We start from the raw sequence: 26,988 nt of genomic DNA, 5'->3' as shown, positions 1-26,988 counted from the left end.
CTTGAATATACAGGGTTTGACATTAATCAGACTAGGACAGGAGTAGCCTTGAATATACAGGGTTAGACATTAATCAGACTAGGACAGGGGTAGCCTTGAATATACAGGGTTAGACATTAATCAGACTAGGACAGGAGGAGCCTTGAATATACAGGGTTAGACATTAATCAGACTAGGACAGGAGTAGCCTTGAATATACAGGGTTAGACATTAATCAGACTAGGACAGGAGGAGCCTTGAATATACAGGGTTAGACATTAATCAGACTAGTACAGGAGGAGCCTTGAATATACAGGGTTAGACATTAATCACACTAGGACAGGAGGAGCCTTGAATATACAGGGTTAGACATTAATCAGACTAGGACAGGAGTAGCCTTGAATATACAGGGTTAGACATTAATCAGACTAGGACAGGAGTAGCCTTGAATATACAGGGTTAGACATTAATCAGACTAGGACAGGAGTAGCCTTGAATCAACAATCATTCCTAGAAAGTTGTTAATTGTATCCTGATAAATTGGGCCAGGTCCTCACAAAAAAATGACCTTACATCCAAAGGAGAAGCAACAATTAAGAAACTTGGTTGGACAGTTAAACTAGTTATTGTTACCAACCCAAGAAATGGAAAGAAAAATTGAAGTTTGGGCCCTCGGAGTCTGAGAACCACAGTTCCCAGCAGTTTCTGTGCATGTGTAGATCATTCTTTTTTGCAACCTTTGTGATCTGTACATGTGCCAGCTGAAGAATAGCCACACATGCGCAGTTTCTTGGTGTTAGGCTGCTAAGCAGATGTGCACATGTGTATGTCATTCTTCTTCCTTTTGAGGTGGTTAAGTGAACATCAGTGGGACTGGATGGTCCAGCCAGTGTCAATTCCTGCACCACATGGGAACTTCAGGACACTTCATGCATCTTGGGGGACTACATGTGTCGGAAGTGTCTCCAGCTGCTTAGCCCGAGCACAGGATTTCACTGGACCCAACCGCCCCCCCCCCCCCCTCACTGGACCCAAACCCCCCTCACTGGACCCAACCCCCCCTCACTGGACCCAACCCCCCCCTCACTGGACCCAGTCAACCCTCACTGGACCCAATCCCCCCTCACTGGACCCTGTCCCCCATCATTGGACCCAGTCAGCCCTCACTGGACCCAACCCCACCCCGCCCTCACTGGACCCAGACCCCATCATTGGACCCAGTCATCCCTCACTGGACCTAACCTCACCCCCCCCCCCCCTCACTGAACCCAGTCCCCCATCATTGGACCCAGTCAGCCCTCACTGGACCCAACACCCCCCCCCCCACCTCACTGGACCCAGTCCCCCATCATTGGACCCAACCCCACCTCACTGGACCCAACCACCCCTCCCCCCTCACTGGACCCAGCAGGACAGCAAATGAAAACAAAAGTAAAACAGAGTGAAAAGGGGATCAGGTGACCCAGAAGAGAACTTCATCCTGCAGAGGATGCCACATGAAACTGGACACAATCGGGAGCTGCAGGAGCAGATGCTAAAGAAAAGAAGAAAGTCCCAAAACCAAGGAGTGGGACAGGAAAAGGTCCCAAGATGACAGTTAAGTCAACAAAGGAAAACAGGAACCTGGAACAGATCCTGTTCAGTGAAGTTAAAGTAAGGGACAGAGGAAAAGGGTTTGTATTAAAGAGAGAAAGCTGTGGGGAACAGAATTAAGGCAAAGTGGGCTTGTGAGAAGCCAGAAGATCTGAGGAGACAGCCAAACGTTGGCGACTCCTTACTATGGGCCTGTGAAGCAGTGGTGTTCTGCTGGCATGGCTGAGTCTCTGAGAGAGTGCATGGGAGGCACTCTCATGAATGAATGTGGCATTCCAGGGGAGAGGAACATTGGAAGGGGAGATTGAAACCTTGGAGGCAGACCCTTCTTGAAGACATTGAGAGAAAGTGTTGTTTGGGAGAAGATTCTAAGGTGAGTTCTTCAAGACTGAAGACTAGAAACCTTTGTGTGAAAGACAGTTTCTGTGAGACTGTTTGGCTCACAGTGTGATGATGGCCTGGGGGAGTTGATGAGAGACCCATAGCATCTGCTTTGGCTGGCATCGGTCATTTGATCCTGGAGAGTGGTGTGTCCAACCATAGGTCGCCTATGTGTTTACATGGACTGTACACTTACTGTGAATGTTAAAGTATAAGATAGATTTTATAACTTGTGTTATCCTTACAAATCTGTATATATCTGTAAAGGTATGGCTGTGGGTGAAGGAGTAATGTAATATAGTTCTTTATTTGTGTTTAATAAATGTTTTTTCTTCTCATTAATAGTACACGAGCAGATTCCTGTGAATGTGTTCAGTAACTGCTCTCCATGTTTCTAAACAAAAATAAAAGTTAGGATCTATCAAGCCAGGTTCCACCCTGGGATCTGACTTATCCGGTAGTAACATCAGCTGCGATTATAACACTCTGTACTCAGCCAAGACCAATGCCAGTTATGATGCGTTGGATGTTAGTAGTACAGTTCGGAAGGTTCTGAGGGCAAATAAAACCTTAAATTAAGTTCAGAAAAATGCACACTCAAGTTTCCAGTCTTGAGTGACCTGAAACATTTGAATTTGAAATCCTGAGCTCGGGCTGAGCAGCTGGAGACACTTCCGACACATGTCGTCCCCCAAGATGCATGAAGTGTCCTGAAGTTCCCATGTGGTGCAGGAATTGACACTGGCTGAACCATCCGGTCCCGCTGATGTGGACGGAGATTTCAATAACTCGCTGGCCCCGCTGTAGGGGGGGCCCTGTAAAATTCTGGCTTTAGCATCTGTATAAGTATGATGGGCTGAATGGCCCTCTTAATTGCAATTTCTATGATCTTGGAAAGATTTATTTCAATGTTTTGTTATTGATGTCCATAAGAATCCCTCCTCAGTCAATTAACAATTGGATTTAGTCTGCATGTGGACCCAGTCCCCCATCATTGGACCCAAACCCCGCACCCCCCCCCCTTCACTGGACCCAGTCCCCCATCATTGGACCCAACACCCCCCACCTGACTGGACCTGGTCCCTCATCACTGGACCCAACCCCCCCCCATCACTGGACCCAGACCCCGATCACTGGACCCAACCACCCCCCTCCCTGGACCCAACCCCCCCCATCACTGGACCCAACCCCCCCCTCACCAGACTCAACCCCCCCCCCTCACCAGACTCAACCCCCCCCCCTCACTGGACCCAACCCCCCCCTCATTGGATCCAGTCCCCCATCATTGGACCCAACCCCCCCATCACTGGACCCAGTCCCCCCTCACTGGACCCAACCCCCCCCCCCCCCCTCACTGGACCCAACCCCCCCCCCCTCAGTGGACCCAGTCAACCCTCACTGGACCCAACCCCCCCTCACTGGACCCAACCCCCCCTCACTGGACCCAGTCCCCCATCATTGGACCCAACCCCGCCTCACTGGACCCAGTCAACCCTCACTGGACCCAACCCCCCCACTTCACTGGACCCAACCCCCCCTCACTGGACCCAGTTCCCCCATCATTGGACCCAGTCAAACCTCACTGGACCCAACCCCCCCTTACTGAACCCAAACCCCTGCCACCCACCCCCCCCTCCCCCCCCCCCCAACCCTCACTGGACCCAGTCAACCCTCCCTGGACCCAACCTCCATCAAATGGACCCAGTCACCCCACCTCCCCAACATTCTTGCCATACAAGTTTTGCTGTCATTTATCTTTCTCTAGTCTCTGTTCCATCCTCCAAAAAGACTGTAGAGTTTGCTGACTAAACAATTAAGATATTTTTTATACAATCTGAGGATCGCAGCATTGACACAATGCCAGGTTTGTGAATAAAGAAGTACCTGTTGCCATGGAGATGCAGTGAGATTATCTATGTTTGGCTTGGAGAATTATTTAACTCAAAAGTTGAAAAAGAGATCAGCAGTGGAGTTTGATTTCAAAGCTAGTAGTTAGAATGGTCTGATCTGAATCAAGACAACTGTCTAATGGGAAGCGTCGATGCTGTGCTGTAACTGACCTGTGTCTTGTGACCATCTCACAGGGCCTTCGGCAGTGCTGGCCTATCTAAGAGCACAGCTACGGAAAGCTGAGCCTTGCAAGCTGCTGAAGATGATCATTGTTGGACCCCCGCGTCAGGGGAAGTCCACTCTGCTGGAGACTCTGCAGTCTGGGAAGCCCACACAAAACACATACAAAGAAAGTAGCATCCAAACCACCAGCTGGGAGCTTCTACGACCTGCCGCATTCAAGACTAAGGTACTGCTATTTCCTTGACTCTGATCCATGCTCCAGGATTGTTGAGGTGTTCTGTTACAAAGTCGGTATTTTCGAAAGTCAGCACAGTGGGTCTGAAATGGATCATTCCCGTTGTGTTGCTGTGAGTATCATGGAGTGGGAATCCTGATCAGTCTGTTACCTCCACCCCGATCCTATCGGAGCATCCGAGAGGCCACTGAGTTTTACTGGTTTCAGTGGGGGAGAGTGTCGCTGGTCAGCCTCTGCCTGACCCTGTCTGAGGGGGAACACACACTCCCCATGCCAACTGTAACAGAACAATCACAGACCTGCAACGGTAACTCTGTTTTTCCCTCTGCAGATGCTACCAGACCTGCTGAGTATTTCCAGCATTTTCTGTTTTTATTTCAACTTTTAATAATTAGGGTGGATAAGAGAAGGAAAGAGGGTTAGAGGAATATGGGACACGTGAGATTAGGATACCACTTGTCTGGGAGGGCGAACACTAACACCGCCTGGTTGGATCAAATGGCCTGTTTGATTTGCATGATGGCCATTGAAGGTAATCAGTGCCCCATGGGTATAAATGCTCCTTGGCTCAATTCTGGGTCCTTCCTGGCCATGACACTCCACACACCCACCGTCACCCCAGACCCTATTGACACCACTTGCTCCCATGCATCAACCTGGACTCTGATATCCAGCCAGTGTCCAGACTGTTTGATGGATTGGACATAGGAACCCAGGAAAATCCAGCAGGTTATGTCAACACAACGGTCCCACCTCCCTGGCATATCAGAACATTTTTGGGGAGGGGTGGTTTGGAGGGGATGGAGCTCCTCCCTGTCCCAGCTGCCAACTCTTTCTGGTATCAGCACTATAGAGAGTCCAGTGTTCCCTCTGTTCGCAAAGTGCTTTATCATCTATTTGTGTTGCATTATTTAAAAGTTTACTATGAGCTCTGCTCTGCCCTTGGAGCCAGGAAGTATTGGAAGTTCTATCTGAGCTGGCCTTCCTTTTACCATCAACATTTAAGCGTTGGTTCTTATATATGTTTACTGTTTAATCATAGACCACACAAGAAGGCCTATCAACTTATCATTATCAGTGGCAACTCTTTGAAAGGGCCAAACAATTGGTCCCATTCCCCTGCTCTTTTCCCATGGAGTCTGTAATATTTTCCTGTTTAAATATTTATCCAATTTCCATTTGAAAGTTAGTATTGAATCTGCTTCCACTGCCCTTTCAGGCAGCGCATTCCTGATCACAACAACTTGCTGCCTATAAAAAAAATGCCTCATCTTCCCCCTGGTTCTTTTGCCAATCACCTTAAATCCATGTCCCTCTGGTTACTGACCCCACAACCACTGGAAACACTCCCTCCTTATTTACTCTATCAAAACCATTCAGGAACACCCCCCACGCCCAACCTTCTCTACTATTAGGAGAGCAACCCCCCTCTAACTGAAGTCCCTCACCCTGGGAACCATTCTCAACAATCTCCTCTGCAGCTTCTCTAAGACCTTGACATCCTTCCTGAAGTGTGGAGCGCAGAATTGAATGCTATCCAGTTGGGGCCTAACAAAGGATTTATTATATTTTGAAGCTGGTTTAAACACTAAGCACGTTTCTGGTGAATTGATTCCTTTCCTCGCAGAGGCAGCAGGAAGTTAGAGTGATTTTATTTGCCAGGCCTTGTTTAAATGCCTCCGGCCCTACAAGGCTGGGTGTGGGATGGTGTACGGTGACTGCCAACGGAGAAAGGTCAGGCAGTCCACGGCCACCTGCTGGCTTCCTGTTAACTGGGGGAAAGGGAGTTTCGGGAGGGCCTCACAGGAGTGGGGAAGGGACTCTGAGGCAGGTTAGTCTGTGACTTTTGCTGGGAATCCCAGAGGAGAACTCCAGTTCCATCTATCCAGATGGAGGAAAGTTCTAGACTTAGGTGATGCAGCTTTTCTATCTGTTGATCAGTTTCTGGCAAGTAGGAGAGCATTGATGCTTTCCTCAGTCCGATCTCATTGGGGTCCTAATATGTCATAGGACTTGGATGTTCATAAATTTATGGAGCCTCAGCTTGCTTTAGGTGGCCTCCTCATCTGCCTGCAGAATCCTGCAGGTCTATATCCTGAACAGTCGGGGTCTGAGCAAGTGAGTAATGTCTGCATTTTAACCTCACTCCACCCCAAACCACCCAGTTTCCACCATTTGGATAGGGTTAGAATTGACCCCAATGCTGTAGCATTTTGTTCAAAACATCAACATTTGAAAATATCAGTGAGAGAAAAGGCCTTTTTCTGTGATGTGGACCTCGACGACTCTAAAAAAGAAATGATTTTCACTTTGCAAAAATACAAATGTACCGAGCAATTGAAACATTCTGCTCCCTCGGCGATGTCCAAGGAACCCTTCTAAAGAGTACATTCCCCAAACCAGTACATCCAGCAGGGAGGCAGGTGTCATTCCTTTGAAGACCATCCCTTAATAGATATTGAATCATTCAGAACTGAAGGAGGCCATTCGGCCAATCATTCAGTGTTAACTGTCTGAAAAAGCCACCCAATTGCCCCCCTCCCCCCACGGCGCAGTAATGGACTAAGTTACAGAATAACTGAGTAACTCTGCTTTTTTCCCTAGATGGATTCGGTTGTGTTTAATGTGTGGGATGTTGGAGGTGCTGTCAAAATGGCGACAGTAAATCAGTGCTTCTTCACTGATAAAGCTCTCTATGTGGTTGTGTGGAACCTGGCGCTTGGAGAGGAAGCAGTTGCAAACCTGCAGTCTTGGCTCCTGAACATTGAGGTAGGAAATGGACACAGCCAAAACTGTGAGGGTCACATCCTGTAAAAATACGAAACTGTTCAAACCTCCTCTTGCTTATACATTAGACAGATGTCCAACAGCAAGACTCTCCTCCAACAGCACACAAAATCAGGTAATGAACAAAACTGGGTCATTGAATGAACATACGAACGTATGAACTAGGAGCAGGAGTAGGCCACTCAGCCCCTCGAGCCTGCTCTGCCATTCAATACGAGCATGGCTGATCTGATTGTAACCTCAACTCCACATTCCCACCTACCCCCGATAACCTTTCACCCCCTTGCTTATCAAGAATCTATCTAGCTCTGCCTTAGAAATATTCAGACTCTGCTTCCACTGCCTTTTGAGGAAGAGAGTTCCAAAGTCTCATGACCCTCTGAGTGAAAACATTTCTCCTCATCTCTGTCTTAAATGAATGACTCCTTATTTTTGAACAGTGACCCCTAGTTCTAGATTCTCCCACAAGAGGAAACATTCTCTCCACATCCACCCTGTCAAGACCCCTCAGAGTCTTAATGGTTTCAATCAAGTCGCCTCTTACTCTTCTAAACTCCAGCAGATACAAGCCTAACCTGTCCAGCCTTTCCTCATAAGACAACCCACCCATTCCAGGTATTAGTCTAGTAAACCTTCTCTGAACTGCTTCCAATGCATTTACATCCTTCCTTAAAAAGAGAGACCAGTACTGTACACAGTATTCCAGATGTGGTCTCACCAATGTCCTGTATAACTGAAGCATAACCTTCCTACTTTTGTGTTCAAATCCCCCCACAATAAAAAATTCGATTACTTTCCTAATTACTTGCTGTATCTGCATACCAGCCTTTTGCGATTCTTACACTAGGACACATAGATCCCTCTGAATCTCAGATCTCTGCAATCTCTCACCATTTAGGTAATAAGCTTCTTTTTTATTCTTCCTGTCAAAACGGAGAATTTCACATTTTCCCACATATTGCTCCATTTGCTCACTCACTTAACCTATCTATATTCTGTTGTAGCCTCCTTATGCCCTCTTCACAATTTACTTTCCTACTTATCTTTGTGTTTTCAGCAAAGTTAGCAACTATACCTTCAATCCCTTCATCCAAGTCATTTATATAAATTGTGAACAGTTGACCCAGCACTGATCCCTGTGGCTCACCACTCGTCACATCTTGCCAACCTGAAAGATCCATTGATGCCTACTCCCTGTTTCCTGTTAGCCAGTCAATCTTCTATCCATGCCAATATGTTACCCCTGACACCATGAGCTTTCATTTTCCACAATAACCTTTGATGTGGCACCTTATCAAATGCCTTCTGGAAATCTAACATCCACCGGTTCCCCTTTATCCACAACACATGTGACTTCGTCAAAGAACTCCAATAAATTGGTTAAACATGATTTCTCTTTTACAAAACCATGTTGACTCTGCCTGATTGCCCTGAATTTTTCTAAGTGCCCTGTTATAACATCTTTAATAATAACTGCTAACATTTTCCCTATGACAGATGTTAAGCTAACTGGCCTATAGATTCCTGCTTCTCGTTCTCTCCCTTTTTGAATGAAGGATTTACATTTGCTGTTTCCCAGTTGAGTGGAAGCTTCCCCGAATCTAAGGAGTTTTGGAAAATTAAAACCAACGCATCAACTATCCCACTAGCCACTTCTTTTGAGACCCTAGGATGAAATCCATCTGGGCCCAGGGGATTTGTCAACCTGCAGCTCCAACAATTTGTTTCCTACCACTTCCCCGGTGATTGTATTTTTTTTGAGTTCCTCCCTCCCTTCCAGTTCCTGATTTACAGCTATTTTGTGTCCTCTGCGGTGAAGACCGATGCAAAGTACCTTCCATCTCTTTATTTTCCATTATTAATTCTAAGACTCACTTTCTACGGGACCAATGCTCACTTTGTTAACTCTTTTTGAAATATCTATATTTATGTTGTTGTGCTCAATTTCGTTAAAAGCATTTCACCCCTTAGGATGGTGTCATGTTTGGGATAGCGTTCATGCCTGCCTGATATTGATAAGAGCAGCAAAGCATGGATCACTTGCAATGGGCCTCAGAGACTCCCTTGAAAAGGGAAATATTGATGCAGGACTTTGGGTTGGTGTGAGTGTCCTGCCAATTGGAGTTGACCATTGAAACATGGCATCTCATTACTGCACGTGCCAATAAGCCTCCAGATGTTTAGGGAATTGCCTTGTGACCTGTGTCTCCCTGGCAGCCACCCTCTGCTGCCCCTCGTGTGCTCTGCATCCTGACGCTTCTTATCTGATTTGTTGTCTGATTTCCTAAGGAGGAAGCTTGACGATGAAAGATGTCCTATTCTGCCAGTCCCTCCCCACCACCGCAGAGCCAAGTTGTGCACCACACAGCAAAGAACAGCTTTCAGGGAAACCCAAGCCAGTGCATAATGCAGGATACCAGCAGGTCAGTCCAGGCATTGGAATCTCATTTTTAGAAGACCAGTGGTCCTCTCAATAGTGGTCCTGGTGGAAACATGTCTCACGTAGTTTGGTTCCTCTGTGTCAGGAAGCAGATACCTGACTGGCGTCATGAGCCACCTCTTTAATGGAGAGCCCTGTCTCCAAGTAGCCAACCATCCTGTTGCGTGGGTACTACAAAGACCTGTGCTACCTGGGAGTGCCTGAGGATATAAGTGTCCTGGCTGCTGCCGGAGCTCCACACTGCTACAGCATCCTCAGCCAATGGGTATGGACAATCTGCCCCTTTCCATTCACAAATATCCCTGGTTGTCCCGCTGGTGCTCCGAGGTAAACAATTGCACCTTGCCCATCAGGAAATCCTGCAATGGCCCCACAACCTCTTGCTCTCTCAGCTTGTCTATCCTCATCAGTGGGGAACTTGCTTACATTGTCTGCTCTCTGGAACAATGCAGCAGTTACAAACTTGATGTCATGAGGAGCTGCTGATTGTGACGCCACAGAGATTGCTGGCTGATCCCTGAAAGGATTCTGAGGGTTAGAATTTCAATGCAGCCATAGTCCAATCATCAGGTGACCACCCACACAACTAGAGCTTATCTCTGCAGCAAGCATTTTGCAAATAGATGGGGCTTCCTCCCTGGAGAGCCACAGCTACATAAGACACTGATGTTCAGACATCTAGAGATAATTTGCGTGCTGCCTGTACAACCTTTCTTTGGGGTGAGCTGTCCTCCTTGGGCAGAGCTGGCCGTGCCCCTCTGTGTCCTTCTGGCCCTTCAGTGTCACCATGCCGCTCTATTGGCCAGCCGGCAGATCACTGCTTCTCACCCTCTTTTCTCCTTGCTTGAAGGAGCCTTCACTTGAGTGAACTATCCTCATGGCCCCAACTCCACGTGACTCCTTCCTGTCAGTCTTCTATGTAAGGGTGTCCCTGAGGCTACAGCCCCTCTTCCTAATCAGTTCTTTCAATATGATGCATTAAGTCAGTCGCTCTCCTCAAGTGTGAACAAAGTGAACTCGGACCAATTCCCTCACCTCTTGTGCTGTCCCCACTGCAGCCAGCAACTCTATGTTGCCTCCTTCACTTCAACCCTTACATCCTGCCTTTGTGATCCTGAGTCAACTCATCCATGATTCCCTCCCTGATTCCCAGGGAGCCCATGTACCCTGTGTTAAATCACCCAGGCAGCAAAAAAAAATCACTGTCAATTGGGTCATTAATTGCCTCAATTTCTGTTTAATCAGCCGGTATTGGAGGGCAGGCAGGTTCTGCCTTTGTTCCCCCATTTGCCTTCTGTATTATTCTGATCGGGCACAAGAGCATCAGGAACCAGGCATGCCATGACGATGCCCAAACTTACCCTGCAGGAGGGTAAGCAGCTGTCTGAACAGCAAGTGTGAAGCTGTGTCCATAGCAGCAAGAGGCAGCATTCAGCACCTTGAGCCTGTTCTGCGGTTCAGTTTGATGATAGAAGGCTGGCCTGATGCTTCAGCCATGTCTCCCTGGACGTTATATCAGAGGCAGTGTAAGCCAGGAGGATGGCAAGGCAAACGAGGGAGGTTGAAGGTCGAGTGAGAGGTCAACAACCTTCATCGATCTTCTGAGATCCAGCAAGGTTAGTGAATAAAGTTCAAAGCTAAACTGGAAGCCATGAGGGTCTTAATGAGACCACACATCTCCGAGCAGAAAGACCTCAAGGAATACCACAGAGGTTCATGCTCAGTGATCCATCACCTGGGGGAAGGGCTGACATCAGTGTACCTCCTTGGAGGATGGTCAGATGTGTCTATCTGTCTCTCTCTCTTTTTGCATATGTTGGTGTGTCCCTCCCTCTCTCTGTGTCACTGAGGCTCGTCTCTCTCCCTCTCTGTCTCTCTCCCTCTCTGTCTGTCTCCCTCTCTGTCTCTCTCCCTCTCTGCCTGTCTCCCTCTCTGTCTCTCTCCCTCTCTGTCTCTCTCCCTCTCTGTCTGTCTCCCTCTCTGTCTGTCTCCCTCTCTGTCTGTCTCCCTCTCTGTCTCTCTCCCTCTCTGTCTGTCTCCCTCTCTGTCTCTCTCCCTCTCTGTCTCTCTCCCTCTCTGTCTCTCTCCCTCTCTGTCTGTCTCCCTCTCTGTCTGTCTCCCTCTCTGTCTGTCTCCCTCTCTGTCTCTCTCCCTCTCTGTCTCTCTCCCTCTCTGTCTCTCTCCCTCTCTGTCTCTCTCCCTCTCTGTCTCTCTCCCTCTCTGTCTGTCTCCCTCTCTGTCTCTCTCCCTCTCTGTCTCTCTCCCTCTCTGTCTCTCTCCCTCTCTGTCTGTCTCCCTCTCTGTCTCTCTCCCTCTCTGTCTCTCTCCCTCTCTGTCTCTCTCCCTCTCTGTCTCTCTCCCTCTCTGTCTCTCTCCCTCTCTGTCTGTCTCCCTCTCTGTCTCTCTCCCTCTCTGTCTCTCTCCCTCTCTGTCTCTCTCCCTCTCTGTCTGTCTCCCTCTCTGTCTGTCTCCCTCTCTGTCTCTCTCCCTCTCTGTCTCTCTCCCTCTCTGTCTCTCTCCCTCTCTGTCTCTCTCCCTCTCTCTCTCTCCCTCTCTGTCTCTCTCCCTCTCTGTCTCTCTCTCTCCCTCTTGCTGGGTCTTGCTCATTCTCTATTGCTCGGTTTCTGAGGCTCTCGCTCGCCTGCCCACACTCGCCTTTCCTCTCTCTAAACCACATGATCTTTTCACATTTGGTTTCTTGCTTTTTCATCTTTCAGAGAATTATTTTTCAATAAATACAAAAACTATGAACAGTTTAAATCAGAAAGTGGGTTTGCAAAGATTTTTGTTGTGCTTTGTTTCAGGCAAAAACTCCAAACGCTACAGTGATTGTAGTAGGGACCCATCTGGATTTAATTGACACAAAATTCCGTACGGAGAGAATTGCTACTCTTCGAGCCTATGTGCTGGCACTGTGTCGATCTCCATCCGGACCCCGAGCAACTGGCTATCCTGACATCAGCTGCCGCAATTTACAGTGAGTGTCCTGTTTCTGCTTTTTGATTTTGGTCTGCTGTTTGTGGGCCACATAATCTTCAATACTTTACCCTTCCAGCTATTACCTTCTCCCTGTGCTGTTGAGAAACAGTAAGTACAGGCCTGTGAATACAGACTTGCCAGTGTCTGAATCCCTGGGCTGTGTGTTAATGTTATGTGTTCTGAACCTGTAGCCAACCATTGCCCTTGTTTTCTCTCAGTGATTGTCAGATTGCTATTTTTGATGTATTTTCTGTTTGGCAAAGTGAAAGATGTAAGTCCTTTGGAGTGTAAAGCCCTCTGGACTTTTTCTACTGAATCTCAGCCTCAGACACTCTCACTCTCTGAACAGCACTGACCAGTTCTGTTGTAGATCCATGTCTATGACAAACTAGCTTGTGACCATTTTGTGTAAGATCCATACAGCCCCCGGAAGTAGAAATCCTTCATCACTTTCATCATAGTTAACCACTGATAATTTTTTTCAAAATAAGAAATGATGCAGTTACTTTGAAGGTTGAATTTTGAAAGCACAGCGTGTTATACAAGTATAGAGAGGTCGCTGAGATGGTGGGTAGTTAAGATACTGAGGAATTTGCCTTGATGTTTCCTCATAAAAGTAAACAAATACAATAATGTACACACAAAGTAAATACATAGAAGTTACAGCAGGGAAACCGATCATTTAGGCCCACCAGCCCATGTTGGTGTTTCTCCCCCACAAATAACCACTTATAGTAACAATTATCACCCTGTCCCTTCACCCTCTTTATCTTTGTCTACCTTTCCAATGTTGGCATTGTTTCTGAGTCAGACATTCTCACTTGGAGGTCAATCTCACAGCTTTGCAATTCTGAGTGACAAAGTTTCTCCTGCCCTCTGTTTCAAATCTCTTATAAATCTTGTATCTATATCTAGTTCCTGGCCACTCATCTGGCAGAAACAGCTTGCTTCTATATCCATAATCTCACCCGTTCAAAATGTTATAAATTAATCTCAACACATCTCAACCATGTGCCACATTCCCAAGTTCAGGAATATCCGTTATCAGTGCATCATTACCCCACAGCAGCAGCAGCCATTCTGTAGCTCCTGTGAGTGAATTTCCCAACTGTGTGCCTATTAATGTCGGTGTCTGTGCACCCATGTCACTTGGAACCGGACAGAGCCTGGCAAACACATTTACAATATTAGCAATTTGGTTATTTATCCCCATCACCTGTATCTACAACAGAAGCTGCAGCTGAAAAGATCCAAGCAGACGCAGAGGAGTTAGTCTGCTTAACTCAAGCAATTGCACCATGTAATCAGTGGAGTGTCACATATGCATTATTTTGACCTTATTACAAAGAGCACGGCTACCGATTGAACCTATGTATATATCGATCTCGTGTAAAAGTTAACCCCTGACTTTTGGCCAAAAAACCCTTGATTTTTCATATAGCTGTGTAAAAATCAATTCCTGATTTTGTAGGGACACTGCTCGAGCTCAGCTAACTGCCCCACTCTGTGTTCAGAGAAACACAGCAGAGACCAGCAGTTGAAGCAGGAGTTTTCTGATCTTTCTGCATCGATGCTAGATCCCAGAGTGCAATTTGCCCACTGTGATATCAGGGAACTTTAGTAAAAGTTGAATTTCCTGTGGGGTGACAGAGGTAAGATTGGAACAAATTGCAGAATCAGTGTACATAGTGTGTGTGAGCCATAAGCATATGAAACTTTCCCAGAAATGGAACTAAGCTCACTGAGCTGTCATGAGCAACCCTATGGCCCCACAAAGAAAGAAAGATTATTAAAAACAACTTTTTTTATTGCTCCAATCCACTTCCTTGTGAGCTGCAAGCGTCTGAACCAAGAGGTAGGAAACCCAGCGTGGTTCTCTGCTGGCTGTGTGAGCTGCGGACTTTGGGAGTTAAATGTAAGTCCCTTGAAAACATCACCTGTGTAAAGGTCGACCCCATAACTTCTCAGAAATTCAACTTCTACACAATTATATATGGTAAACAAGTCTGATGGTGACTATTAATCTCTGCACTGAACTTACTGTGAGCTTTACACTTCAAGCCAATCCTTGCCTTACATCAACCAGTATTAACTCAGCCCATCTTTGGAGGGATTGAAGAAGGGTGCGATGGGTTCAGACTGTAGGGGGTTTTGTCAGTACACAGCACACAGTGCTCAAATAGATATAGAGTAAAGCTCTCCTTAAGACACTGATACCACAATGGTGTCTCTGGCACACTCAAATTTGTAGCAAGTGGCATTAATGTCCAACTTGGGATCAAATGAGTGTCAGGAAGGTGTAATCATTCTCATAATGTTATTAGAATTTATTGTAAAATAGCGGTACCTGTGTCTATATGTGTGTGAGTGTGAGACTTAATTGGATTAAAGGCAGCTGGTCTGAAGGCTTTAATATGGTGGAGATGAGCTAGGTTTGAAATGGTAAACAGGTGGCAAGGAAACATTTGCATTTTTAAATAAACCAGATAGATTTAAATAAACCAGATAGATTTAAATAAACCAGATAGATTTAAATAAACCAGATAGATTTAAATAAACCAGGCGAGATTTAAATAAACCAGATACATTTAAATAAACCAGATAGATTTAAATAAACCAGATAGATTTAAATAAACCAGGCGAGATTTAAATAAACCAGGCGAGATTTAAATAAACCAGGCTAGATTTAAATAAAGCAGGCTAGATTTAAATAAAGCAGGCTAGATTTAAATAAAGCAGATAGATTTAAATAAACCAGGCTAGATTTAAATAAAGCAGGCTAGATTTAAATAAAGCAGATAGATTTAAATAAACCAGGCTAGATTTAAATAAACCAGGCTAGATTTAAATAAAGCAGGCTAGATTTAAATAAAGCAGGCTAGATTTAAATAAACCAGATAGATTTAAATAAACCAGGCTAGATTTAAATAAAGCAGGCTAGATTTAAATAAACCAGATAGATTTAAATAAACCAGGCTAGATTTAAATAAACCAGATAGATTTAAATAAACCAGAGAGATTTAAATAAACCAGGCTAGATTTAAATAAACCAGGCTAGATTTAAATAAACCAGAGAGATTTAAATAAACCAGGCTAGTTTTAAATAAACCAGATAGATTTAAATAAACCAGGCAGATTTAAATAAACCAGGCTAGATTTAAATAAACCAGGCAGATTTAAATAAACCAGATAGGTTTAAATAAACCAGATAGATTTAATAAACCAGGATAGATTTAAATAAACCAGGCTAGATTGTTTTCAAAAAGTGAGTGAAATGTGTCACTAGCCGGGCAGACTTCTAAAACAGTGTGTTTATTTTTCCCAAAGATTGCTGGTAAAATTTAGTACTATGAGAGATTTTTATTATCAGAAAGGTAAAGTCCAAAGACATAGTGAACCAGTGGGAATTAGCATTCAAAGGGGAAAATATGTATAAAAGAGTGAAGGCTGTGTGTAAGGGTAGGCATTTTAAGATCTAACAAGTGTGAAAAACCTTCAGCATCTATGCCTCAAGCTGCTGTCTTCAAAGAACTGAAGTTACTAAAGCTCACTTTGAATTTGACTGGTTCAGGGTATCATGTTTCTTTGCCTGGGTCTTTGAGAATCTATGTGCCTTACTGTTACCTTAATGAAAGTTTAACTGGGAGTCAGGTTAAGTAGGGGGTTTAGAAGTTATTATAGTAGTAATTTGTAGACATATGTATGTGCTTAAAATATTTTTTCTTGTTAATAAATGTTTAATCCATTGTTGTAAAAACGTATAAGACTTGGTGGTCTTATTACTATTCAAGGCAGGCATCACAAAATTTATACAAATTTCAAAACAAGTTGTAGCAGTTGTTTCAAGTTTCTCTTTGGGATTTGAATAGCTCAGCATTTACCATCGGCTGTGTCATAACAATGAGCTAGACTGTACTCACCCGCTTGAATGTACAATGACATAGCAAGGTGAAAGATAAGGAAATGAATGCATGAAGACCTACACAGTGGAGTGCCAATCCTGATTAGACCATGTTGAATATCCAGTCCCCGGTGACTTTAGAGTGATTATTTGTGCTTAAAAAATAGAACAAAAAGAGCTGGAGAGTAAGGTAAAAAGTACAAACTCATCAAATCATGTATTAAACTGCCTCTGATACATCCCTCCCTTACAGTGAGACATAGACCACTCCATCTCTCCCTTACAGTGAGACATAGACCACTCCATCTCTCCCTTACAGTGAGATATTCCCCACTCCGTCTCTCCCTTACAGTGAGATATCCTCCACTCCATCTCTCCCTTACAGTGAGATATCCTCCACTCCTTCTCTCCCTTACAGTGAGATATCCTTCACTCCATCTCTCCCTTACAGTGAGATATCCTTCACTCCATCTCTCCCTTACAGTGAGATATCCTTCACTCCGTCTCTCCCTTACAGTGAGATATCCTCCACTCCTTCTCTCCCATACAGTGAGATAGCCTCTATTTAATCTCTCCCTTACAGTGTAATAACCTCTGTTTTATCTCTCCCTTACGGTGAGATATCCTCCACTCCTTCTCTCCCTTACAGTGAGATATCCTCCACTCCATCTCTCCCTTACAGTGAGATATCCTCCATTCCTTCTCTACCTTACAGTGAGATATCCTCCACTCCGTCTCTCCCTTACAGTGAGATATCCTCCATTCCATCTCTCCCTTACAGTGAGATATCCTCCATTCCTTCCCTACCTTACAGTGAGATATCCTCCACTCCGTCTCTCCCTTACAGTGAGATATCCTCCACTCCATCTCTCCCTTACAGTGAGATATCCTTCACTCCATCTCTCCCTTACAGTGAGATATCCTTCACTCCATCTCTCCCTTACAGTGAGATATCCTCCACTCTGTCTCATCCTTACAGTGAGATATCCTCCACTCCTTCTCTCCCATACAGTGAGATAGCCTCTATTTAATCTTTCCCTTACAGTGAGATATCCTCCACTCCATCTCTCCTTTACAGTGAGATATCCTCCACTCCATCTCTCCTTTACAGTGAGACATAGACCACTCCATCTTTCGCTTACAGTGAGATATCCTCCACTCCATCTCTCGCTTACAGTGAGATATCCTCCATTCCGTCTTTCCTTTACAGTGAGACATAGACCACTCCATCTCTCCTTTACAGTGAGATATCCTCCACTCTGTCTCTCGTTTACAGTGAGATATCCTCCACTCCATCTCTCCCTTACAGTGAGATATCCTCCACTCTGTCTCTCGCTTACAGTGAGATATCCTCCATTCCGTCTTTCCTTTACAGTGAGACATAGACCACTCCATCTCTCCTTTACAGTGAGATATCCTCCGCTCTGTCTCTCGTTTACAGTGAGATATCCTCCACTCCATCTCTCCCTTACAGTGAGATATCCTCCACTCTGTCTCTCGCTTACAGTGAGCTATCCTCCCCTCTGTCTCTCCTTTACACTGAGATATCCTCCACTCTGTCTCTCCCTTAGAGTGAGATATCCTCCACTCTGTCTCTCCTTTACACTGAGATATCCTCTACTCCATCCCTCCCTTACAGTGATACATAGACCACTCCGTCTCTCCCTTACAGTGAGATATCCTCCACTCCATCTCTCCCATACAGTGAGATATCCTCCACTCTGTCTCTCGTTTACAGTGAGATATCCTCCACTCCATCTCTCCCTTACAGTGAGATATCCTCCACTCTGTCTCTCGCTTACAGTGAGATATCCTCCATTCCGTCTTTCCTTTACAGTGAGACATAGACCACTCCATCTCTCCTTTACAGTGAGATATCCTCCGCTCTGTCTCTCGTTTACAGTGAGATATCCTCCACTCCATCTCTCCCTTACAGTGAGATATCCTCCACTCTGTCTCTCGCTTACAGTGAGCTATCCTCCCCTCTGTCTCTCCTTTACACTGAGATATCCTCCACTCTGTCTCTCCCTTAGAGTGAGATATCCTCCACTCTGTCTCTCCTTTACACTGAGATATCCTCTACTCCATCCCTCCCTTACAGTGATACATAGACCACTCCGTCTCTCCCTTACAGTGAGATATCCTCCACTCCATCTCTCCCATACAGTGAGATATCCTCCACTCTGTCTCTCGCTTATAGTGAGATATCCTCCACTCCATCGCTCCCTTACAGTGAGACATAGACCACTCCTTCTCTCCCTTACAGTGAGACATAGACCACTCCGTCTCTCCCTTACAGTGAGATATCCTTCACTCCTTCTCTCCCATACAGATAGCCTCTATTTTATCTCTCCCTTACAGTGTGATAACCTCTGTTGTATCTCTCCCTTACAGTGAGATATCCTGCAAGACACTTGATGGACTAGAAGGGCTTCGTAAACTGATCTTTCAAGTTGCTTGCAGCATGAAGGATACGGGGAATCTAACAGCATCCCAGAAACTGGTTGGGAGATTGGTGGGTGCTCTCCTGCTTACAGTGAAGTAGAAAGTAGACTAGCTGTTTAATTCTGAATATTCCCACTCCAGGACCATCTCCTAGTTTTAAAATCTGTGTTCATTTTCTTGATAAATGTTCCTATTTTCTGCCCACAATCTCTTCCATGTCGTTTTGCATATTAGTTAAGGTGCAGCTAATAAAATCCTGACCCATTTGATGGGGCTTTTGGTGCATAGAAGTACCTGTGTTTACATCCACTTCACCGGTGTCCAGAGCTCACCCAAAAAGAACGAATGCCCAATATGTTCATTTCTGAGCAATAAAGAGGAATCACCAGCTGGTTGTCCCATCTTACAATGAAATGACCAGCAAGTATTGGAGCATTTTGCTACTTCTGCACAGCAAAGTTTGGAGCTGATTTGTTTTGAGTCGATCCTTTCTAGAATCAGGAGAATTGCATCATGCTACATCATGGGTGCAGTTTGAACAAATGCCATGTTCCCAATTTGCTCTGATTACAATGAAGTTATGTTCCAGGGAGAGAGGCTGGATTGGTGAAGTATCACTGTGGGGATGTAGGATTTATTGCAGTCCAGTCCACACCTCCTGCAGCCTTGGCAATGTCTTCAGAACTGGCTGTTCCTCATTTGCTCAGAAATAAACGCCTGACATAAATAATAATCTTTTAATCATTTGCTCTTTGTTTGGAGGAACTTGTGAAATAATCTGCAGCTGATGATTGTGAAAGCGCAGGATGTTGTTACACTGGAATCTTAGCTCAGGTTTTTTTAATCTTAAAAACAATGACAAATAACTGTTTAACCTTTGATATATTACTGAGTCTACACTGAATTTTCACCGGGTTCTGCATTGCTGATTTCTCCAGGAAATGGACACTCTGTCCCTTTATGATCAGGAGTTTACCCCTCCTGCCCAATATCTGCGTAACTTGTTGCATGAACTCGGTGCTGTAATAACACACGTGCATTTCTCCAGCCATTCTAAAGACAGACTGATGAACACTTGGAGAGGGTGCAGCTGGGACTTACCAAAATGGGACCAGGGATGTGAGGTTTCAGTTATGTAGAGCAACTGGAAAAGCTGGGATTGTTCTGCTTAGAGCAGAGTGAGTTAAGGGGAGATTTAAGTGTTCAAATCATGAAGGGTTTTGATGGAGTAGATAGGGAGAAACTGTTTCCTGTAGCGAGGCAGTTTGGTAACAGATTTAAAGTGATTTGCAAACGAGTCACACAGGTGATGAAGGGAAAATGAGATGATGCTAATACTGTATAAAACACCAGTTAGCCCACAGCTAGAACACAGCCCACAGTCTGGCTACTACATTACAGGATGGTTGTGATCACCTTCGAGAAGGTGCGGTGGAGATTTGCGAGCATATTGCCTGGAATGCAGAATATTATCCATGAGGAAGGATTGAATAAGCTGGGAACTGAGTGAACAGAGGAGGCTGAAGGGAGGTTTAGTTGAGGTGTATAAAATTATGAGGAGCTGGGACAGAGTGGAAAGGAAGGACCAGTTCCCGTTAGCAGAGTGGGAAATAATTAGGGGCAGAAAGGATTAAAGGCGAGTTGAGGAGAACTTTTTTTCACCTAGAGTGTGAGATCCTGAAAGCTTGGCAGACGCAGAAACCCTCATCACTTCCCAACTCTTGAGTATGCACACCATGTGCAGTGTCACACAGGGTATGGAGCTACAGCTGCAGGGTGGGATTAGACTGGATAACCTTTTTTTCAGCTTGCATGGATGTGATGGCCAAGTGGCCCTCCTGTGTTTTTTATGTTTCTATAGAAAGGATCAGGAGATACTTACAGGACTATGGGAAAAGGGCGAGGGATTGGGATTGAATAGCTGACACAGTAATGGTCCTGGTTGGTCTGACACTTTGATCAATTGATTATTCTTGTGAGACTCCAGACAATGAGTGCCATAGGCTATTCACAAACCTATTGGAACCATCACAAGTCAGCCTGAACCCACCTTCATCCTCCAGCTCCACACATTTTCCATGTTGTCAGCAGCTGGAACTCTGGCCAAGTTTTCTTTTCTCCTTTTTGCTACTGGAGTTAATCATCGTGTCCCCACCATCTGCAGTCTGGTTCGGATCAGTAAACTTGCTGCAGACCAGGGAGTGAAGCTGGAGCTTCATTGGTTGGTGGGGCTTGGCCACTCCCTGTGTCAACCACCAGGTGGACTCCAGCTGCTCAAAGCAGTGACTCACCTCCACCCTCCTCAAGGACTATTCGGGATCTCACTCATCAAGTTAGTCCTGCACATAAATACACCAAGTTTACCCATGCCAGCACTGCCAAGCAGGAATCCCTTTAAAATTCAACAGAACATTGAAGGTGGATTGAAACAAGTAAGAAAACGTGAAATACAAAACTGAAAAGGGACAACCTAAATTTAAAAAGTCCAGAGGGAAGCTGAGCTGAAAGAAATCTGAAAAATTACTGATCAGGGAAAGGAAAATGACAGGAACATGGAACATGGAACAGGGGACGAATCACTGAGAGAGGTGGAGAGTGAAAGGGTAAAAGAGCAGTGAAAAAGTCCATGACTGCAAATTCCAGACACTTTCCCCAGTTCTGGAGCTCTTTAGCCTGACATTAACATGGTTATTGAATGGTTACAAATGTAGTTTTTGCATATTTTTAGCTATTTAGTGGATAGCACTCTCACACCTGAGTTGGAAGATTGTGGGTTTAGGTCTCAATCCAGAGATTTAAGCACAAAGTCTGGGCTGACATTTCACTCAGAGATAAAAACAAAAAAACTGCGGATGCTGGAAATCCAAAACAAAAACAGAATTACCTGGAAAAACTCAGCAGGTCTGGCAGCATCGGCGGAGAAGAAAAGAGTTGACGTTTCGAGTCCTCATGACCCTTCGACAGAACTTGAGTTCGAGTCCAGGAAAGAGCTGAAATATAAGCTGGTTTAAGGTGTGTGTGTGGGGGGCGGAGAGATAGAGAGACAGAGAGGTGGAGGGGGTTGGTGTGGTTGTAGCGACAAACAAGCAGTGATAGAAGCAGATCATCAAAAGATGTCAACAACAATAGTACAATAGAACACATAGGTGTTAAAGTTAAAGTTGGTGATATTATCTAAACGAATGTGCTAATTAAGAATGGATGGTAGGGCACTCAAGGTATAGCTCTAGTGGGTTTTTTTTTTATATAATGGAAATAGGTGGGAAAAGGAAAATCTTTATAATTTATTGGGAAAAAAAAAGAAGGGGGAAACAGAAAGGGGGTGGGGATGGGGGAGGGGACTCACGACCTAAAGTTGTTGAATTCAATATTCAGTCCGGAAGGCTGTAAAGTCCCTAGTCGGAAGATGAGGTGTTGTTCCTCCAGTTTGCGTTGGGCTTCACTGGAACAATGCAGCAAGCCAAGGACAGACATGTGGGCAAGAGAGCAGGGTGGAGTGTTAAAATGGCAAGCGACAGGGAGGTTTGGGTCATTCTTGCGGACAGACCGCAGGTGTTCTGCAAAGCGGTCGCCCAGTTTACGTTTGGTCTCTCCAATGTAGAGGAGACCACATTGGGAGCAACGAATGCAGTAGACTAAGTTGGGGGAAATGCAAGTGAAATGCTGCTTCACTTGAAAGGAGTGTTTGGGTCCTTGGACGGTGAGGAGAGAGGAAGTGAAGGGGCAGGTGTTGCATCTTTTGCGTGGGCAAGGGGTTGTGCCATAGGAGGGGGTTGAGGAGTAGGGGGTGATGGAGGAGTGGACCAGGGTGTCCCGGAGGGAGCGATCCCTACGGAATGCCGATAAGGGGGGTGAAGGGAAGATGTGTTTGGTAGTGGCATCATGCTGGAGTTGGCGGAAATGGCGGAGGATGATCCTTTGAATGCGGAGGCTGGTGGGGTGATAAGTGAGGACAAGGGGGACCCTATCATGTTTCTGGGAGGGAGGAGAAGGAGTGGTTTTCCACCCACGGTCGTTGACAGGGCCCTCAACCGTGTCTGGCCCATCTCCCGCGCATCCGCCCTCACTCCTTCTCCTCCCTCCCAGAAACATGATAGGGTCCCCCTTGTCCTCACTTATCACCCCACCAGCCTCCGCATTCAAAGGATCATCCTCCGCCATTTCCGCCAACTCCAGCATGATGCCACTACCAAACACATCTTCCCTTCACCCCCCTTATCGGCATTCCGTAGGGATCGCTCCCTCCGGGACACCCTGGTCCACTCCTCCATCACCCCCTACTCCTCAACCCCCTCCTATGGCACAACCCCTTGCCCACGCAAAAGATGCAACACCTGCCCCTTCACTTCCTCTCTCCTCACCGTCCAAGGACCCAAACACTCCTTTCAAGTGAAGCAGCATTTCACTTGCATTTCCCCCAACTTAGTCTACTGCATTCGTTGCTCCCAATGTGGTCTCCTCTACATTGGAGAGACCAAACGTAAACTGGGCGACCGCTTTGCAGAACACCTGCGGTCTGTCCGCAAGAATGACCCAAACCTCCCTGTCGCTTGCCATTTTAACACTCCACCCTGCTCTCTTGCCCACATGTCTGTCCTTGGCTTGCTGCATTGTTCCAGTGAAGCCCAACGCAAACTGGAGGAACAACACCTCATCTTCCGACTAGGGACTTTACAGCCTTCCGGACTGAATATTGAATTCAACAACTTTAGGTCGTGAGTCCCCTCCCCCATCCCCACCCCCTTTCTGTTTCCCCCTTCTTTTTTTTTCCCAATAAATTATAAAGATTTTCCTTTTCCCACCTATTTCCATTATATATAAAAAAAAACCCACTAGAGCTATACCTTGAGTGCCCTACCATCCATTCTTAATTAGCACATTCGTTTAGATAATATCACCAACTTTAACTTTAACACCTATGTGTTCTATTGTACTATTGTTGTTGACATCTTTTGATGATCTGCTTCTATCACTGCTTGTTTGTCGCTACAACCACACCAACCCCCTCCACCTCTCTGTCTCTCTATCTCTCCGCCCCCCACACACACACCTTAAACCAGCTTATATTTCAGCTCTTTCCTGGACTCGAACTCAAGTTCTGTCGAAGGGTCATGAGGACTCGAAACGTCAACTCTTTTCTTCTCCGCCGATGCTGCCAGACCTGCTGAGTTTTTCCAGGTAATTCTGTTTTTGTTCTGACATTTCACTGCTGAGGGAGCGTTGCACTGTTTGGATGAGATGTTAAACTGAGGCCCCATCTAACTTCACAAGCAGATGTAAAAGTGTCCAAGTTCAAAGAAAACCATGTAATGTTGTCCTGGGCAATATTTCTCGCTCATTCAACATCACAAGCAGAAGATTTGGCCAATATCACATAACTGTTTGTGGGATCTTGCTTTGTGCAAAATGGCTGCCATGTTCCTGACATTGCAACACTTCACAAGTACTTCATTGTCTGTAATTTTAAGATGTCCTGAGGTCATGAAAGGTGCATAGTAATGCAAGTTTTTTTTTAACTGGTAATACCGACCTTCCTTACAGATACCAAAGAGCTATTTCAATCTGTTAAATGCTGTTATGAAAGAGCAACAGAGAAGAAGCAATAGTAATGAGGTCCAATACTTAACTGACCAGCAACTGGAGGAGATTGTGCAGCAGATTCCCGACAATGATATCAAGGACATTGAAGACATACAGACCGGTAATTCATGGTGCTATTTTGAGTAAAAATGCAACATTTGCTTGTTTGAACATTTCCCTACACATCCTGTTGTATTATTACGTCAATACCTTTTCCAATATTTGCCAAATACAAACCATTAAAGCCCAAACTGAACCAGTTAGGTTCTGATTGGAAATGCGTGTTGTGCATAATAAGATGATAATAGGCCAGCACATTAAATGAGCTAACAGGCTGCTGCATTGTTTCTCTGTTTGTTTGGCAGCCCTTGCCTTCCTTATTGAGACAGGAGCACTGCTGCATTTCCCAGACACCAGTCACGGCCTGCGAAACCTCTACTTCCTGCATCCAGTGTGGTTATCGGAATGCTTGGAGAGAATTATCAATCTCAAAGCCTCCCGCTTTCGTGCCAACAATGGCATAATACAGGTGATGGAGCTGAGGGCATTGCTGGCTGGAACTGGCTTCACCGAGCAGATTGAGGAGCAATATTTCCAATTTTTAGCCAAGTTTGAGATTGCACTTCCTATTACCAACAACAGGTAAGTTGTTTTCTGATTTTAAAATGCTCATCCTTGTGTTCAAATCCCTTCATGGCCTTATCCCTCTCTATTTCTGTCATCTCCAGCCCCACAATCCCATGAGATTTCTACATTTCTGCAATTCTGGCATCCCTGGTTTCACTCGTTTCGTGTTGGTGGCCATGAGTTCAGCTGCCAAGGCCCTAAGCTGAGGAATTCCCTTCCTAAACCTCTCTGCCTGTCTATCTCTGTCTCCTTTAAAATACTTCTTAGCAGCTCTTATCCAAGTAACAAATGACATCCTGTGTGACAGTGACCAAGATAAATTTTCCCTCTTTATCCTTTTTGACCTGTCCACAGCCTTTGGCACTGTTGACCACACCATCCTCCCTCCTCCAATCTCTCTCCACTGTTGTCCCAATGGGTGGAACTGCACTCACCTGATTCCATTCCTACCTGTCTAATCGTATTCAGACTATTACTTGTGAAAGCTTCTCTATCCTGCTCCCGCATCATTACCTCAAGGACCTAAACTTGCCCCTCCTCCTATTTCTCATCTACATGCTGCCCCTTGGCGATATCATCCAAAGGCACAGTGTTAGTTTTCACATGTACGCTGACAACACCCTGCTCTACCTCACTACCACTTCCCTCGACTCCTCCACTGTTGCTAAATTATCAGACTGCTTATCTAACGTCCAGTATTGGGGGGGCAGGAATTTTCTCCAATTAAGACTGAAACCCTTGTTTTTGGTCCCTGCTCCAAACTCCATTCCCTAGTTACTGACTCCATCCCTCCCCCTGGCAACAGTCTGAGACTAAACCAGTCTGTTCACAGCCTTGGTGACAGATTTGACCCAAGGTGAGCTTCTGACCTCATATTCATGCCACCTCCAAGGCTGCCTATTTCCACCCTGCGTAACATTGACCAACAATGTGCCAGTCTCGGCTCACTTGCTGATGAAACACTCAATCATCTTTGTTACCTCTAGACTCTCCTATACCAACGCACTCCTGGCTGCTCGTGTACATTCTACTCTCTGTAAGCTTGGGGTCATCCAAAACTCTGGTGCCCTTGTCTTGGCTCCAAGTCCCATTCACCTATCGCCCTGTGCTCACTGACCTACACTGGCTCCCAGTTAAGCAACATCTTGATTTCAAAATTCTCATCCTTGTTGTCAAATTGCCCTGTGGTTCCCCTCCCACCTCCCTATCTCTGTAATCTCCTCCAACCCACATCCGTCCGAGATATCTGCGCTCATCTAATTCTAGCCTTTTGAGCATCCATAATTTTAGTTGCTTCACCATTGGCCGTTTTCGGTTGCCTAGACCCCAAGCTCTAGAATTCCCTCCCTAAACTTCTACGCATCAATTTCTTCCTTTAAGATGCCCCTTTAAAACCTATCTCTTTGACCAAGCTGTTGGTCATCTGGCCTAATACCTGCTTATGGTGTTCAGTGTCATACTTTCTTTATTAATGCTCCTGTAAAGCACCTTGGAGCTTTTTATTCTGTTAAAGGTGCTATATAAATACAAGTTGCTGTTAATACCTACCTCCTTGACCAAGCTTTAGGTCAGCCCTTCTAATATCTCCTCCTTTGGCCCAGTATCAGTCCTGTCTGACCTTGTTCCTGTGAAATGCATTGAGACATTTTGCTCTATTAAAATTGCTGCATAAATGGAGATTGTTTTTTGTTTCCCGCTAGTCAATCCGCATTAACATTTGGAATTTTTGAGCAGACTATTCTCATAACGTTGAGCAGAGGGTAATAAAAACAAAATACTGTGGATGCTGGAAATCTGAGATAAAAACAAAGTCCTGGAAAAACTCAGCTGTGAAGACGAGTCATTTGGACTCGAAACGTTAACTCGATTTCTCTCTCCACAAATGCTGCCAGACCTGCTGAGACTTTCTAGCACTTCCTGCTTTTATTGAGCAGAGAGTGTCATGCTTTAGCATTCAGTCTGAAAAGT

General features: G+C 45.4%; 1 protein-coding gene across 3 annotated transcripts in view; it reads left to right on the top strand.

Annotated features, from left to right (window-relative positions):
• Positions 1–26,988, top strand: part of lrrk1 (leucine-rich repeat kinase 1) — a 262,189-nt gene that overhangs the window by 133,602 nt on the left and 101,599 nt on the right. For all 3 annotated transcript variants that reach the window (XM_041175194.1, XM_041175192.1, XM_041175193.1), the window contains 6 exons: positions 4,038–4,252; positions 6,866–7,030; positions 12,293–12,465; positions 18,763–18,883; positions 24,355–24,514; positions 24,759–25,035. In XM_041175194.1, coding sequence (XP_041031128.1) covers positions 4,038–4,252; positions 6,866–7,030; positions 12,293–12,465; positions 18,763–18,883; positions 24,355–24,514; positions 24,759–25,035 — 1,111 coding nt within the window. The remainder of the gene's footprint in view (positions 1–4,037; positions 4,253–6,865; positions 7,031–12,292; positions 12,466–18,762; positions 18,884–24,354; positions 24,515–24,758; positions 25,036–26,988) is intronic.

This window comes from Carcharodon carcharias, chromosome 26, assembly GCF_017639515.1.
Source record: "Carcharodon carcharias isolate sCarCar2 chromosome 26, sCarCar2.pri, whole genome shotgun sequence".
NCBI lineage: Eukaryota > Metazoa > Chordata > Chondrichthyes > Lamniformes > Lamnidae > Carcharodon > Carcharodon carcharias.
The sequence above is the reverse complement of the archived record's forward strand: the minus strand, read 5'-3'. Positions and strand labels throughout refer to the sequence as shown.